This window comes from Leuciscus leuciscus, assembly GCF_965113295.1.
Source record: "Leuciscus leuciscus genome assembly, chromosome: 10".
NCBI lineage: Eukaryota > Metazoa > Chordata > Actinopteri > Cypriniformes > Leuciscidae > Leuciscus > Leuciscus leuciscus.
The window spans coordinates 18,968,048-18,985,481 of record NC_138734.1 but is presented as its reverse complement, the minus strand read 5'-3'; the positions used below and the strand labels follow the sequence as shown (position 1 = coordinate 18,985,481).

The window sequence follows — 17,434 nt, the reverse complement described above, 5'->3', positions numbered from 1 at the left end:
CACATGTCATTCGTGCAAGTAACAGCTCTGTTTTACACATATTACAACAATTCAGATACCACCATAAAAAGCAGTGTGAAATTTGTAAGAAAATACCCTAAACTATTATTTAATGTAACTAGCAACATGAAAACCTACAACATACAGAACATAGTGACTGACTCAAACTCGTGGACCACATACGTTCTACAGAGCTACTTTGTACATGGTCAAATTGTTATGATTTTGTCCACATATATAGCATTGAAAAAGAACAGTTAAATTAAATCAGTTTATTTGTTAAACTTTCCCAACATATGCTGCTTTGTATTTTGTTCAGGCTTACACATGATTATATAACATTTTGGTGCAAATATGCAGAGTAGTAAACCAAAGCTTGAAGCTAAAATGGCAAATATCTCCACGGCTACAGTAAATTTTCCAGGAGAACTGACATAAGATGGGATAAATGTAATCCATACAGCACAGAATATAAGCATACTGAATGTGATGAATTTGGCTTCATTGAATTTATCAGGCAGCGTCCGAGCCAAAAAAGCCATCATGAAGCACAAGACAGCCAGTAGACCAATATAACCCAGAGCAGCTGAGAAACCTATAGTAGAACCCAGACTACACTCAAGAATGATCTTTTCTTTGTAATATTTCATATTTTTGTTGGGAAATGGAGGAGATACTGTTAGCCATAGCACAGAGATAAGAACCTGTATAAGTGTAAAGGCAAGAACACTGAGTAGTTGTTGTGCAGGCCCAAACCATTTCATGACATTACTTCCTGGAAGTGTAGCCCTGAAGGCCATTAACACCACTACTGTTTTCCCCAGAACACAGGAGATACAGAGGACAAAAGTGATCCCAAACGCTGTGTGTCGCAACATACAGGACCACTCCGTGGGCCGACCAATGAAAGTAAGTGAACAGAGAAAACACAGAATCAATGAGAAGAGCAGGAGGAAGCTCAGCTCTGAGTTGTTGGCTTTTACTATGGGGGTGTCCTTCTTGCTGTAAAACAGGATGGCCACCAGTATAGTCAATCCAACTCCAAATAGTGAGAAAAAGACTAGCACTATACCCATAACTTCTGTGAATGACAGAAATTCGACAGCCTTTAACACACATTTATTTTTCTCAGTGTTAGACCAATATTCCCCTGGACACTGCTTGCAGTTATTTGAATCTGTAAAGAAAATTGTGATGTTACAAACAAAAGGAGAATATTTTTATTTATGAACTCTTTGCCAAGACTTTGCATGCCAATACTGCAAGAGAAGGGAAAAACAAAGAGGGAAATAACCATAAAAAAAAAAAAAAAATCTTCAAATAATTTGTTTTCTCGTTTTCATATCCTTTTTCGTATAACCGTTTATTTATCACATATCTGACCCTTCTCGTTTTTTTTCATATTTTTATTTATCATCACACTTTGTTCTAATCCGCCAAATGGAAAAACACTAAAACCAAAATGGATAAACAGCTTGAATATTCGATCTCTACATGGTTCCGCTGATTGGTCAACCAAAGATCAAGCCGTGTTGTCATCAGTTCTTATCTCCGCACAACAGAATAATTGTTACACTTACTGTTCAGAGACAAGAAGGTTGAGGATCCAAATACAATATTTCATTAAAGGGTTTTCCACGATCGTAATCCAAATCCAGACAAGGGTCATACACAAACAAACAATAACAGTTAAAGATGGTAATGTAGGTAATGATGGTAAAGTTAGTGATGGTAATTTCGAAACCTTTACAAATCTTTTGTTCCAAATCAAAGGTTCGGAGCGTGTATCAAACTGCCAGAGTCACGTGATTTCATTACGTCAAAACTGTTTCGAAACGTTTCGAAACACTTAAAAATTTCAATGGTTCACAGCTGGGGGCGGTGTTCTCTGTCTTCTCATTTTTGTTGCATTTACACTGTTCTGACGACTAGGGGTCACCGTAGAGATGGGTGTCAAATTGTTTCGAAGCCTCGACACAATACGACACATTTGCTTCAACTGTTTCAGTGTTCCACGAAGCCTCGATATGCCCACCACTAGTTAAAGGCTGAGGCAAAGAGAGAAATCCAAGGGGAAAAAAAACGGGGGGAAAAACGGGGAAAAAAAACAGGGAAAAACCGGGAAAAACCAGGAAAAACACACTCAGAAATGCAGTAAGACACATACAAGACTTCACACAAAGACTAATAGAATGAACCAGGCTTTTATAGGGTGAGCTTAACAGGATAATGAGACACAGCTGAAAACAATGAGTGCTGAGAACAATGAGAATTATGGGAATTGTAGTTTGAGAGAGAGTGACAATAGTCTGATGTGGAGTGCCCTCTGGGGGCTCTCAAGGGCACTCCAGTTGGTGACCATAACAATAATAGTCATCTGATACAGTTGTTTGGATTATTGCAGAGTTTATTGCAACTACCTTTCTCTTTCTCATCAAACAGCCAGACTAGTAAATGGCTCGACACAAACCATACCAGGGCAGAGCCTAGACAGTGCTTTCTTATGTGTAGGCTATTCACAAATTTGCGTGCCGTGAAATTCTAATTTATCGTATTAAATAATAATTTACGTGGCATCTGCTCTCACAACTACCCCTAGTCGTTTTTGGCACACTGCCTGTTTTATTTAGCTGACCAACTCTCAGAATCTGTGTCCCGAATCTGCGCGGCGGCCTGGACAGCGCAGAGAGAATGCATAAGTTACAGTGAAGCACAGAGCAGAATCAATTCAATGGTAGACTATGAAATAACACTTTGAATAATAAAGCCAGAGATGAAGAGTATTTTTTTTCTTGCCATGTATCACCGTCATAAATTAATTAAGGTAAATATACTTAAATAATTAAGTATACTTAAATAATTAATACTTTTATTTAATGTAGGCCTATGTCATCTTTAAATTTAAATTCTTAAATTTAGTCAATAAAATTTGAGTTTAACTCTAGGCTGATTCAACCAAAGGCATCTTGTGCTGTAGAGGTGGCATATTAGCAGCATCTGAAGTTGCTTTTTGATGGAGGCCTATTTACACAATTTAATGCTGCTCAGAGAGGTCAGTAAATGCATTTACACAGCAACTGCAAATGCATAATACAGTGAGATTAATTTGATGTTTTAAACAACATTTTGAATACAGAAATATGAAATAAATTACAAGATGAAACAATTATGAAATATCGCCAGTAGGTGGTAGAAAGTCATTGTGTTAATGATTGAGTCATTTTGTCAAACACTGACTCGTTCAGTAATAAAAGGCTGTATGGCTGGTGAATCACTTAACTGATTTGTTCAGAAATTAATCACTACTCTGTGTGCTTATGCTGTGAGTCGCACAATGATCTGTGACTTTGGTTTAGAAGTTTAGCTGCCAGAAAAAAATTTAAACATTGTTTTGAGTGATAATAAAGGAATAGTTCACCCAAAAATGAAAATTAGCCCATGATTTACGCACCCTCAAGTCATCCTAGGTGTATATGACATTCTTCTTTCAGACGAATACAATCGGAGTTATATTAAAAAATATCCTGGCTCTTCCAAGCTTTATAATGGCAGTGAATGGCCGTTTCTGTTTTGAAGTCCATAAAAGTGCATCTATCCATCATAAAAGTGCTCCATACGGCTCCGGGGGGTTAATAAAGGCCTTCTGAACCGTTTTTCAGTTTTAAATATGGATATTTTTCTTACACAAACGCATTGCTTCGCTTCAGAAGGCCTTTATTAGCAGTGTGGAGCACTTTAATGATGGATAGATGCACTTTTATGGACTTCAAAACAGAAACGGCCATTCACTGCCATTGTAAAGCTTGGAAGAGCCAAACAATTTTTTAATACAAAACTCTGATTGTATTTGTCTGAAAGAAGAATGTCATTTACACCTATGATGTCTTGAGCGTGAGTAAATCATGGGCTAATTTTCATTTTTGGGTGAACTATCCCTTTAATACTCAGTGTACACTCAGTCTATTGCTCAAAACAACAGTCAGGACTGCTGCTCTGCACTTCTCTACAGTGTAAATATGCTACATTCTCTCCGCACTGTCCAGTGTGTCGCACAGTTTTGGCATACATATTTCAAGTGTTGGTCAGCTAAATTAAACAGGCAGTGTGCCACATAGGTAGGCTAGGGGTAGTTGTGACAGCAGATATGATGTAAATTAATATTTAATATGATAAACTAATTTCACGGCACGCAAATTTATGTGTAGGCAGAAGAACGCATTGTGAAACTTTATTTAAAGGGGCCGCAAAGCAAACAAGCATGTTGATTGGTTTTTGTGCAGACTGACCACACGTAGGGTATAAGTTAACCTCATGAAATCTTTTAAATGTGAAAGTAAGAAATTGATCGATGGAAAGAACTTAACAATTATAGTTACATGTTTGCTAACGAAATAAACCAATTAAAAGCCATTTGTGTGGTAAGGCTTTTGTGTTCTTTTGTGTCGCCAGAGCTCGCATTTAAAATTAATGACTTCTGGTCACTTTGACGCTCTTGCCGGCGGCGGTCTGAACGCACAGACACAGATTTTAAGATTTGGTCAGCTAAACAAAACAGGCGGTGTGCCATATATGTAGACTAGACTGTAGAAAAACGACTAGGGGTAGTTGTGACAGAAAATGCCAAGTAAACTATTATTTAATATGATAAATTAGTATTTCACGGGACGCAAATGTATGTGTAGCCTACACAGAAGAAAGCTCTGTCTAGGCTCTGCCCTGGTATGGTTTGTGTCGAGCCATTTATTAGTCTGGATGTTTGATGAGAAAGAGATTAAATGTAGTTGCAATAAACTCTGTAATAATCCGAACAACTGTATCAGATGACTTATTATTCTGTTGCGTGGACCTGAGTAAGAACTGATGACACAGCTTGATCTTTGGTTGACTAGTCTCGCATAGCCAGACCTTCAGACTGATGGCAGAAGGTCTGTACTCTATCGCAGCATTTCTTGGCCAAGGACCGCCCAAGAGGACGTTTGACTGACATGTAACACAACCAATCACAGTTTGTTTTGTACCGCGTCATATTTAGGGGCGTGACAATATAATGTTGATGTCCCTACAACAACAGACCGGCGTGCATCTAATAAATGATTCATTCAAGAACCTTGTGCAAGTTTACTGCATCAATGGAGCCGCGAACTTCACATACTTTTGAAAATACAGCGTTTAGTTGATCGTGGTAAGCGCTCATTGTCTCAGTTGTAAAAACAACGGCTTTCTTCTTCCACGAGGGGTTTTGGCGTCATGACATTTGTTTCCTGGCGGACCGAAAATAAACGCGACACTCGCGCCCCCCGGAAATCCGATAAAATTCAACCAATCAGATGACGACTTCGACATTCCTGAAGTGTTTCCAGTTAAGTGTACCATATGCATCAGACGTTTAGCCAAAGTTCCGTGGGCGTGACGTCTGAGGCTGAGACTATTGGTTGACTAATCAGTGGAAAGGGACGTTTTATTCCCGCCCATGTAGAGATCGAATATTCAAGCTGTTTATCCATTTTGGTTTTATTGTTATTCAAGTTGGCAGATTAGGGTCGAATATGTGATAAATTAACGGTTTCTTTGTTTTTCTGTTTAGAAAACAAAAACGAGAAAACAAATTATCCGAAGGTACATGGATCGAAACTGAGAGATGGGCTGAAAATTACCTGTCTCATTACTGATTTCTCCTTCTGCACATGGAATACAGTCATAACAGCAGACAGGTCTTCCTTTCTGTGCAGCCTTCCTAGTTCCTGGAGGACAGCTCTCACTGCACACAGACCTTGGCTTCTACATAGAAAAATACACTGTACACAATTATCTAATTTTACTTTGCAACATTTTTTTTTTTTTTTTTTTTTTTTTTTTTTTTGGTCAATTTCTGAGAACAGTATTTCATACCTGCAATGTTAATTGATGCCAGTATGCAATGGGGGTCAGTGAAAATGTTTTTGGAATGAAATTCATTTCAAAGTGCTGTTACAGTAATTCAAACCATTACTACTGTAGTGATGCCATTTTGTTCAAAACTTGTTCAGTAATGCCCTCTGCTGTTGTTATGTACATTTGATCAAACATCATTATCCACTTGACCTTTTTGCTCTGAATGTCCAGTGTCAGTAAACAATATAAATACACTGTATACAATTTAGACCACAACAATTTTCCTTGTACACCAAGAATGAATGCATTTTTCGTTTTCTAATATTCAGTTGATTCTTGGTAATGTAAATCATATTATCTTCTTTGAAACCAATGTGATGGAAGTAAAATAATGACAAATGTATTTGAAACAAAAAAGCTTGTTGAATTGAACTAATTGAAAAAATAAAATGCATTGCATTAACATTGCTTGTATTTTAATGCATTGTATGTTTAGGGCTTGCATTTTTAGTGTACTCGCCTCGCATGCCAGCGAACGAGGTTTGAGACCAACTCGGAGCAGGGCGGTTAGGTTTGGAGGGTGAGTTTTGGAGACGGAGCAATGAAGAGAGGGGTGTCTTTGTTTGTGTTGATTTCAAATATCAACAATGTCAAACAGCCTTTTTGAAATATGGCTTACCCCACCTTTAAGTGGCGTTAACATTATAAAACTTTTTACATTATAAAAAATGTAATAATCCATTGTCACCTTTCAGATTTCACTTCCAAAATAGTCTGTTTAAAAATAAACCGTTTCCATAAATTCAGTGGTCCATAAATTCAGTGGTTTGACAGAAAATTAAATCATTACACATTGGGAACTGCAGGAATAGCAGTAGAGTATTGGTGCATAATTTCCATCTGCTGCTAGTCGGCCTCACCTGCTGGTGGTACAAGCGGGTGTTGATGTATACCAGAGAGAGACATTCATCCACAAAAGTGGATTTGCAGAAATGGAGCAAGCAGTAAGTATATGTGATGATTATCAGGGCCAGTATATGTGCAGAAAAGCTGATTAAGACTGCATTTAAAATCTTAAAATCAAAATCTGCATTTACATTTAAGTCTTCACGGTTACTTTCCCCGTGTACATGTAAGCAACTTTCTCTACCATGAACGAGATTATGACGTTATTCTCCCGATGCTGATGTACAGATCAAACATTACATCCGAGTCTCTCGGTTGTTAAGTTCCTTAACTTTATATTGCGGCGCCGTGCTGCAGTATTAGGGTTTCCCTCATACGGCAAACTCCAGGATTCTCCAGCCGATGGGACAAATAACACACTTAACATAGCTTAATGGGAAAATGCAGTAACATTAAAAGACCAAACTTAGTATAAACCTTATTGATAAGATTCAAACTATATACAGGCAAGAAGATTAGCCCACAATATGAACGCAAGTTATGCGACGTACAAAACTAAGCATTTATAAAGAAAACGCTTAACGTGGCTTATTAGACTAATACAGTAATAAAATATCATCTCAGTGTGCACCTTATTAATGAGGCACACTATATACATTTGAACCACTGAATTTATGGAAGCGAATTTGTAAAGCGAAATAAAATGGTCCGAAAATTGCCTGTCGAATATGATGCGTTGTGTTTTTAAACAGACTGAAATCTGGAATGTGAATAAGTAATATTTAATTTTTAATAATGAAAATGTGTGAAATGTGTTTAATTGAAACATTCACAGCTTAAATGCATTGAAATGCAAGCAGTGCATTTTTATTTTTCAATTAGTGAAATTAAACAAGCTTTTTTGTTTCAAATACATTTGTCATTATTTTACTTTCATAAATGTGGAATCATACAGCATACATTTGTAAACGGTTTTGTGTGGGGGAAACCAAAATTTCTGTTCTGAATTTGTGCAAAGCCTTGAGCAAAGGTGGAGGGCACTGTTAAAAATACCTTCCTAATGTGATATTCTTCAAGCTATTTTTATTGATCAGTTCAAATGTTTTGACATTTTGTTTCCAAACTTTAAACAAACCCTGTATGATAAGCATGTTACAGCCATTTACCTCCAGCTGTCCTCCGGCCCAGATTATGTTGTCAGTGTTGAGCACAAATCGTTGGTCAGGGGGAAGTGAGGCATCATAGTATCCTACTGGTTTAAACTTGATTGATCCATTAGAGTCCTGCTGCCAGTTCACGACTTCATATTGGGCTACAACTGCACCAGTGCTGTCAAACCACACGTGATCTCCCATCTTTATGGTGAAATTGACCTTTTTCAGAGCCTTAACCACCTATTGAGAAAAAGTCATTTGCAGGCACAAATTGGTGAATCCTCTTGTTCAATGCCTTTCAGTCTATCACTCTGTCTATCCTTTTTATTACCTGCTGTGGTTGTATTTTCAGGTCTGTTTCACAAGCCTCCTTTTCTTTGCACTTCAGTAAATTGTGAAGTGAATGAGCCACGGCATAAACTGATTTGTATACATTGCTTGCATATCTTTGTTCAGGCACATCTTCATTGTTGTTTTTCAACACAAGGAGATCTTGATATGCATTGCAAATTAATTGATATTGAGAAGAATTCCCCTCAGTCTGTGAGCATGGAAAAGCTGTGTCCCAGAATGCTTTTATAACATAATCGGCAAAACCTTCAATATTGTTTTTTTTCACAGCAAACCCCAATGATCCTCCTAGCACATGAAAACTGTTTGGAGTGACCATACTGTTTGCTGTTATCCATGCCTCCACACCAATTACTTGGAGGCCTGTAATGTTCTGAATAATTAAATAATCAAGTAGATTGTTCATTTCAAAATTGGTAAGAAATGCAACAATGACTTTTGCAGTGCCTTTTTTTATTGTGTCTACCACATTTTTTAGTTTTTCAGGCTCTGTTCTCTGGAATTTTACAGAGTACTCCACACAAATCCCCTCCTTCTCGGCTGTATTCAGAAATATTGCCATTCCATAGTTTCCATAATCGTTGTCACTGTTCACTGCTCCCACCCAAGACCAGCCAAAGTATTTGATTATGTATGCTAGTGCTCTGCTCTGGTGGTAATCACTAGCGATAGTTCTGAAGAAATGGGGGTAATCTTTTCTATCACTGAGACATTCACATGAGGCTGAGGGACTTATCTGAAATAAGGCATAAGAAAACAGTGAAACAGTCATCAGTATTTATGTCAAACATTAAGTGTTTTTGCTCCTTACCACTGGAATTTTAAAAGGTCCTGTAGTTCTGGACAGAATCACTGTGTTGGATGACTCTGTTTCTCCTATGATAGCATGAATAGGAGACTGTCCATTGCATCTGTCCCCTGATGCAAATTGTTCACCATTCATCAATGCCATATTTGCACCCATAGAAGATAGTCTTGAACCACAGGTATCATAAATTCGGTAGCCAATAGAAACATTTGGGAGCAAATTTTCACTTCTGTTAATCTCCTCTATGGCAAAGATCATGATTTGAGCCATTCGGAAGTCTCTCAGACTTACACTGTACAAAAAATGAAACCAGAAGGTTAAACAAACTGCATTATTTGCACGATCTGCTATAATGACCAAAACAGATTTTGAAGTAAAAAACCTTGAGCATGATAAAAGCTGAGGTTTTTGCTTAAACTTAAATGAAGGTAATGTCTCTATGCTGTGGACTGGAAAAAGTGCTCCAATAGTTACGTCTCCATCCTTGGATAGCAACGGGTATTTTGGGTCCCCCATCATTCGGCAAAAAGGCTTTTCTGCCTTTGCATGAAGTTGAAAGTTAAGCAAGATAATGCAAATAAAGACAGACATCCAAAAGTCTGAGTTCAACAGAGGCCAAATGCAACTGGCTTAATTCAATATTTGCACTTTTATACGCACAATTAATATGGATGATTGATTGTCAATGCAGCCAGTGACCTCATTGGGTAAGGACATGGGTCAAGTCAAGCAGAGGCAGAATAGAGTCACGCTATTATGATAGAGTCTGATTTAATCAAGCCATTAAAAGGCATTAAATTGTTAAACTGTGAATATTTAAATAATCAGTCATTACTGTGAAATCATACTGTGATACCTATCTAACACATTATGCCTCTTTTTGGTCCAAACAGACATTTGTCAGAGATTACCTTCAACTATTCATTCCAATAAATTAGCATAACTAACCCTTAGGGGTCCAACGTGTTTTTGTCCTTGAGATGTTTTGACATACACTGACATTTGTGCTTTTTTTCAGTTGCTTATAAACATATTAATGGCAAAGCTGTCATTACACTCTATTTAGCACAAACAGGGCTACCATAATATGAGAGCAACATATATGTACAGTACGTGTTTGTATTTTTGAGAGAAAATGTTTGTTATTTTTGAGAGAATAATGTATATGCATGGTTATTGAAAAAACAAAAAATGAAAGTTTCTGAAATAAAGCCACAAAACACATTCTAAATATGTGTCCACAAGACTTTTGACTTATGGATGTTGTCGCCTAGAGTTTTTTCTTCAAAATGATGTGACACTTTTTGTTTAGAAAGGCAATATGCTTGGCGGTGTGAATGATCATGAATATTGATGTGATTCAAACCTGAGAAGACAACGACCCGCATATAGAGCCTTTCAGTCGGGTATGTCACTAAGATTGAACTTTGATAGATACATATATATGAAGACTTCAGATGCAGTTTTCGTCTAAAGTTTTCGTTTAATATTAAATGTTTTATCAGGCTCCTATGTTTCTACCCAATACCGGCATTTCTGAATGGGCTAAAGCTGGGATTTAGTGAGTTTGAAGTGAAAGTATTTTTTGAACGTACACTATGTGCGGAGAACATTCACTCAATATTATTATTTCATTTTTGACAGAGGAGGCTTTTAGAGTCTTTTTCATCGGAGGCCTTCATATATACAGGTGAAACTCGAAAAATGTGAATATCGTGCAAAAGTTCATTTATTTCAGTAATTCAACTTAAAAGGTGAAACTAATATATTATATAGACTCATTACATGCAAAGTGAGATATTTCAAGCCTTTATTTGTTATAGTTTTGATGATTATGGCTTACAGCTTATGAAAACACCAAATTCAAAATCTCAGAAAATCTGAATATTACATGAAATCAATAAAAAAAAAAGGATTTTACATACAGAAATGTCAGCCCTCTGAAAAGTATAATCATGCATATGTACTCAGTACTTAGTTTGGGCCCCTTTTGCATGAATTACTGCCTCATTGCGGCGAGACATGTATGCTATCAGCCTGTGGCACTCCTGAGGTGTTATGGAAGAACAGGATGCTTCAATAGCGGCCTTCAGCTCTTCTGCATTGTTCTGCCTCATGTCTCTCATCTTTCTCTTGGCAATGCCCCATAGATTCTCTATGGGGTTATGGTCAGGGGAGTTTGCTGGCCAATCAAGCACAGTAATCCCATGGTCATTGAACCAGGTTTTGGTTCTTTTGGCAGTGTGGGCAGGTGCCAAGTCCTGCTGGAAAATTAAGTCAGCTTCTCCATAAAATTTGTCTGCTGAAGGAAGCATGAATTGCTCTAAAATGTCCTGGTAGACGGCTACGTTGACTCTGGACTTAATAAACAGTACTGAGTACACATGCATGATTATACTTTTCAGAGGGCCGACATTTCTGTATTTAAAATCCTTTTTAGGGGTTCAAGCACGAAGTGCTGAAACCCTATTGTAATTGTAAGGATTTTTAGGGGTTCAAGCACAAAGTGCTGAAACCCTATTGTAATTGTACTGATTTTTAGGGGTTCAAGCACGAAGTGCTGAAACCCTATTGTAATTGTACTGATTTTTATTAGGGGTTCAAGCACGAAGTGCTGAAACCCTATTGTAATTGTTAATTTTCCCATGATGCAGCATTCTCCATGTAAAACTGATCGGACAGACCGAACCGTAAGTCGTAGAGACTTGAAACTTTGGGGGCTGATAGTACTCACACCGCCTACAACTTCACCAAGGCCCGCCCCGATCGGCCTGACGGGGGCGCTACAACGGTCAAAAGTACGAAATGGCTCATAACTCCTCAATTGTTAGGCGTAGGCTCAAGTGTCTTGTATCGTTGGAATCCTTGGCTCAAGGCGGACAATATGCATGCCTCGGATTTGCTCACCCTTTGGTGCCAATTTCGAGTAAATTGAGGTTTTTTGAAAAACCTACTTTTGCGAACTACTCCTAGATTTTTAGCCTGATCGGTACAAAACCACTGCAGAAATATTCTCTGGACAGTGACTATCAATAATCATCAAAAAAATTCTTAATTTAAATTCACGGTTGCTAAGGGGAACCAAAATGTTTGATGGCACCAGGGCCACTTTTACTAAAACGATTATAACTTATGAACGGAAAGAGATATTTTCACTAAACTCGGGACACATGTTCATGAGCTCAATCCAACGATTGGCCACTTGGTGGCTCTATAACAGGGAAAAAATTCATGAAAATGGCTATAAATGCACCCAACCATTAGTCTGTTGAAATCCTGAATCCTTCCCGAGTCCAACGATACCAAACATGCCAGGTTTCGCCTTATAGTTTGTGTATCATTGTCATTCAGCGCTTAACCCCCTGAGGTCGGCGGTGTCGCCGGCGATACCAGCTCTCTTTTTTTTTATCAGTGTAAAAGAAACTCATAAATACTCTGTTGACTTTGATTTTCCATAGGAGTTTCATACATCAATCGATTCTGTTAAATGTGTATTATTTTTGTGTATACTCACAATAAAAACAAAGTGTTGTGCTTTTTGCCAAATAAAGAAAAATAAACACGAAGCGAGTTCTGCCTTCTCTCTGCCAGTGAAGTCCATTCTGAAACGCGTCCGAAAATGAACAATAACTCAGCGAATACTCAGTCAAACAGGCATACAGACACACAGGCATGAAGCTTGAATTATCTTCTTTTAAATTAAGTAATTTATATAAAAAACAAATATTCTCATCTTGTGAAATCTGTATTAAAAGAGAGCGATTCCAGTCGAGCTCATTACAGCTCATTCAAATGTAATGTGACTCCGCCTACGGAGAGCGCGCGCTATTCAAACGCAAATGATTGAGGCAATCCACGCAAACCTGTGAACGCCCCCATTTCAGCTCGAGAAAACACAAGTTTATTCAGATCATTACTTGTTTACACCGTCTCGCAGCGCTGTGAGGAATAATAATAATGGAAAATGTACCTCAGAAGTGCGGGTATATCGAGCAGCGAGCTGAGGAATACTGTAGTAAGTTTTTTTTCCTTCTCACGTGAATCGGGTTTCTGTTTATGAATGAATGAACGGCAGAGATGCGCGCTGTTTACCACAGCTTGCAAAAAGACAGTTTAAATTTAAATCGCGTGTGTGAATGAATGATGATGTTTTAGCAAACTGTATTGCTATACTGAGATGAGTTAAAATCGACTGAAATATGTTGAAATAAAATGTAGGCTATTTGTATAAGCAACGTATTAAACTGCAAATTAACATTTATATGCCCTAATATTTCATAAAAACAACGTTACAGTCAGGCGAAATATGAAAGACAACATTTTGTTGACTAGATTTGGGTACAGTTTTTACTGTAGAATATACTGCCACATCAAATAAGCTTTTGTTTAGCAATTTCTATATATATAAAATACTATTTTTGTCATCAACTAAGATGTTAGCTGTTCCAATGTTGGCTATATTCAAACTAATGAATACATAGATAAAATGTAGGCCTATAATCTTTTTTTTTTTACAAAGAAAGAGTACACTTTAAATATTGTTGAAATTGTAATTATTGTTGTAATTGTAACCTTTTTAATAAAATAGCAAAACATATTTACAAGATAGATGTAAGCAAAATCTTAAATGGTCAATATAAGTCTTCTTCTAAATATATCTTTTGTCCTTGCATTGTGGCTCAGTCAGTGTCACACCTGAATGAATGGCTAATTATGCAGAGTGGGTGGGACATTGTATTCTCAGGTGTAAACCACTCCTCGTTCACGCCCCCCTCGCATATTGGCTTTCCAAGCAAAACCTGTTTTACATCAATTTAATTCAATGTATTGTAACGTAAATACATCTGACTCTGGGTCAATGCGAATTAGCTCAAGAATATAGGGAATTTGGGAAATATTACTAATCATAACTCATGGTCATAATTCATAAATCGTATATACATTACTTTATCAATTTTCGGAAATACCTCGTTCTGTAACTGGTCTCGTCATCATTCATTCGTCCAGCGAATAAATGTAAGACTATCACAGTTAAGAAGGAGTATCCCTGTTTACAAACTCCAAGAAAGTTTATCTTCTGGCCATGAACATCAAACTTCCTGAGTTTATGAATTAAAACTACTCAGGGTAGTCTATAATATCGAGCTTGTAGCTTAGATCTTTGATTTCATTGACTTATAAGGTGGGTTTTCAAACACAGAGACAGTTAAAGTATAAATGGATTTTAATAGATGTAAACTAGAGAGATTATATGAGCTACAAATATAAACGTACGTAAAAATGCAAACAATAAAACAAACAAACATTTAACCAAACAAAAACATAATACATAACGTGATCAGAGTGAATGAAATGAAAGGGAGAAAATAAAGTGAGAGAGAGAGAGAGAGAGAGAGAGAGAGAAAGTAAAGTGAGAGAGTCAGAGAATTGAAGAAGAGCCTGGCAACTTATTACAAACAAAGAACCCTCTTGAGAGACACCATCGATTCAGCTTTAAAATATGTCAGATTATATACTTGCAGTTTGATGCACTCTTTTGTGGAGCTGAGAAAAAGGAATATGTGTGTGTTCCTTTTAGGGCTGAAATGCGTGTCCTGGTCTTCTTCCGGAGTTGTGTAGCGGGAAGATTTGAATGTTCACTTGAGCGTACGTTACCGAGAATGATTCAGGCTAAGTTCATTCAGCTCGTGAATGAACTGAGGCGAATGGGAAAACGAAACTAGACTTATAGAAAAACATACAAAGAAATAAAAGATAAGAGAAGCAGGCCGAAGCCGGTCCGGACTTGGGTTTCCAGAGTTTCCGAAGGAGGGAGAAGAGAGGATGAGAGTTGAGAGAGCGAGCAAACTGAAAGTTTGGACTTTTATCAGTGTCCCGTGAGCGGTGTCCCACGCCCCCTTTTTCGTGGCAACAGCGAATCGGATCTTCTGATCTGAAGCGGGAAGAGGTTTCTTTGTTTGTGAAGAAACGCCTACTTTGACTGTCATGTGAGAGATCGAAAATAACATTCATATTAAGAAATATGGTATTTCCTGGAATAAATGCATATTATTGTACTTTGCAGTCAAGATTCGACTCCGACATGTTTTTCCCATTACATTGACACCTCGAATGACGTTTTTGCATGAAAGAAATACAGGTATAAGAAATTATGTTCTGTTCCCTACAACTCCACTCCAATATATATATATATCAAAATGTTCCTTCACTTAAAAGAGCTTAATTATCATATAGAGACAATTACATCCAATCTCAGTAATATGTAAATAGTATCACAGAGGGCAACTAACAACCATCTTGATTACTGGGACTTCAAATAACTTGTCACCTTAAACATTTGACCGTTCTGTTTGAACAGAAGATCAAAGATGTGACCACTACAGATAGATCTTATCACCTAAAACATTTGACCGTTTTGTTTTAACAGAAGATCCACTTCAGATAGATTTTATCACCTTAACCTTTTGCTGTTCTGATTTCACAGAACATCAAAGATGTGGGCACAGAGGAAAGATCCTCAATTTACATTTAAGGCAGAGTTTCAGCCTCATGTTGAGAGGGAAGACGAATCTGTTATTCTTAAATTACACTTAAAAACAGAGCTTCATTTACATGTAAGAGGGGGAAGACAAACGAAATAGAGGATAAATGTTTGAGCTGAGAAGATGAGATTCATTCTGTATGACTCCGCTGAATCCGAAGTGCTGCCTGTACTTTGTTACTACTTTGCTGTAAATAAACTTCATTTTTGAGATCTTCGACGTCCACATCATTTTTTCTTATATTGGCGAGCCAGACCCAGTCGACGGATTTCCAACAAAAAAGGGAAAAGGTAAGAAAAAGCGGTTTTCTTTCATTTATGCTGTTTTTGTCAAGGAATTCCTCGTTTTAAAAAATCTAGAAAAGAAAAATTAAGGACAGAAGAGATCGAATTTGGTTTATTCAGTATTAGCAGGAGGAGTTTTAAGCCTATTCCATAAAATTTTGTTTAAGATTCTAACGTAACTGAATAAGCCCGAAGCAGTGTGGTGACAAACTTGTATTGGAATTGTTGTTTCTAAAGTAATTGAAACAAAGTGCTTAAGTGTAAAGTTTCTAAAGTATCTGAAATTTGGTGTTGGTCGGTTATAATTCTGTTAAGATTCTAAAGTAATTGAATAAACCCGAAGTACTGTGGTGACAGAATTATTTCAGACTGGTTGTTTCTAAAGTAACTGAAACAAATGTGTATGTTTCTAAAGTACTTGAAACCGATTGTGAAGTTGTAATAATTCTGATGAAATTCTAAAGTAATTGAATAGACCCGACGTAGTGTGGTCACAGAATTATTTCACAAATATTGTGTGTTATAACATAGGCTAGAGACTAGTGAGTCTGATGTGCCGTAACTTTGTGAAGTTTAAAACAAAAGAACCCGAAGCAGTGTGGTTTTGCCCGACGTACTGTGGCATTGTTTTAAGATTCATAAATATTGTTTGAACCCGAAGTACTGATAAGCAAGCTGTTTTAAGAAAATAACATAAAAACCCGACGTAGTGTGGTTGTGTCCGACGTACTGTGACAGTGTTGATTTTTTTTTTTTTTGTATATATTGTTTATGGCCGAAGTACTGTGAATTATCAAGCTGTTTTGGGAAATGAGAAAGGAAATAAAATAAAAAAATAAAATAAAAAAAACACACAAGAACCCGACGTAGTGCGGTTGTGTCCGACGTACTGTGACAGTGTTGTTTTTTTTTTATTTTTTTATTTGTTTTTTTTATTTTTTTATAACGAGTTTGTGTTAAATTAAGGTCCTAAGGACTGTGACTTTGATTAAGTTTAGAAGGTTCGATCAGTGTGCTGGTTGTGTTTATTTGCATACAATCTGTGAATAAATTGACTAACGAATATCTTAAAGCATCTACTGTAGATAACGCATAGTCATTTAAATCAGACGTTGTGAATACACAAGTTACTGTAAAGCCAGATAAAACTTTAAAATGGAAGAAATGATTGTTAAATACATCGCTAAACACGGTTCTCAGGGATTGTTTGATGGAATAGAAAATATTGTTGATAAACCATATGAGTGGGCTATCTCCAAGTTTGAAAATTATCCCAAAATGCCTAGGAACAAAAAAGGAAAGGTAGCAAATGCGCTTCAAGCTGTTTTTGCTTCCTACAAAGTAACCAGGAAGAGAGTAGAGGAATTGGAGACTGAAAATGAGCGACTCGGGGTAATTTCACAAAACAATTACCAGGCTAATGAAATGATATACAAAGAAGAAAAAGTCAGGATGCAAAATGAGATTGCGCTTCTTAGAACTAACAATAGTATGCTCAGATCTTCTGTGGAATCATTG

At 37.1% G+C, this 17,434-nt stretch overlaps 1 protein-coding gene across 1 annotated transcript; it reads right to left on the bottom strand.

The window, feature by feature from the left end:
* Window positions 1-272: 272 nt before the first annotated feature.
* Window positions 273-9,814, bottom strand: LOC309508168 (extracellular calcium-sensing receptor-like; the record flags this gene model as incomplete). Its single annotated transcript, XM_082182693.1, has 6 exons — window positions 9,473-9,814; window positions 9,094-9,382; window positions 8,263-9,018; window positions 7,944-8,171; window positions 5,655-5,778; window positions 273-1,177 (listed from the first exon to the last, which is right to left on the bottom strand). Exons 1-6 carry the CDS (start codon window positions 9,679-9,681, stop codon window positions 273-275), a joined length of 2,511 nt encoding a protein of 836 aa, XP_082038819.1. The 5' UTR covers window positions 9,682-9,814.
* Between the last annotated feature and the right edge of the window lie 7,620 nt (window positions 9,815-17,434).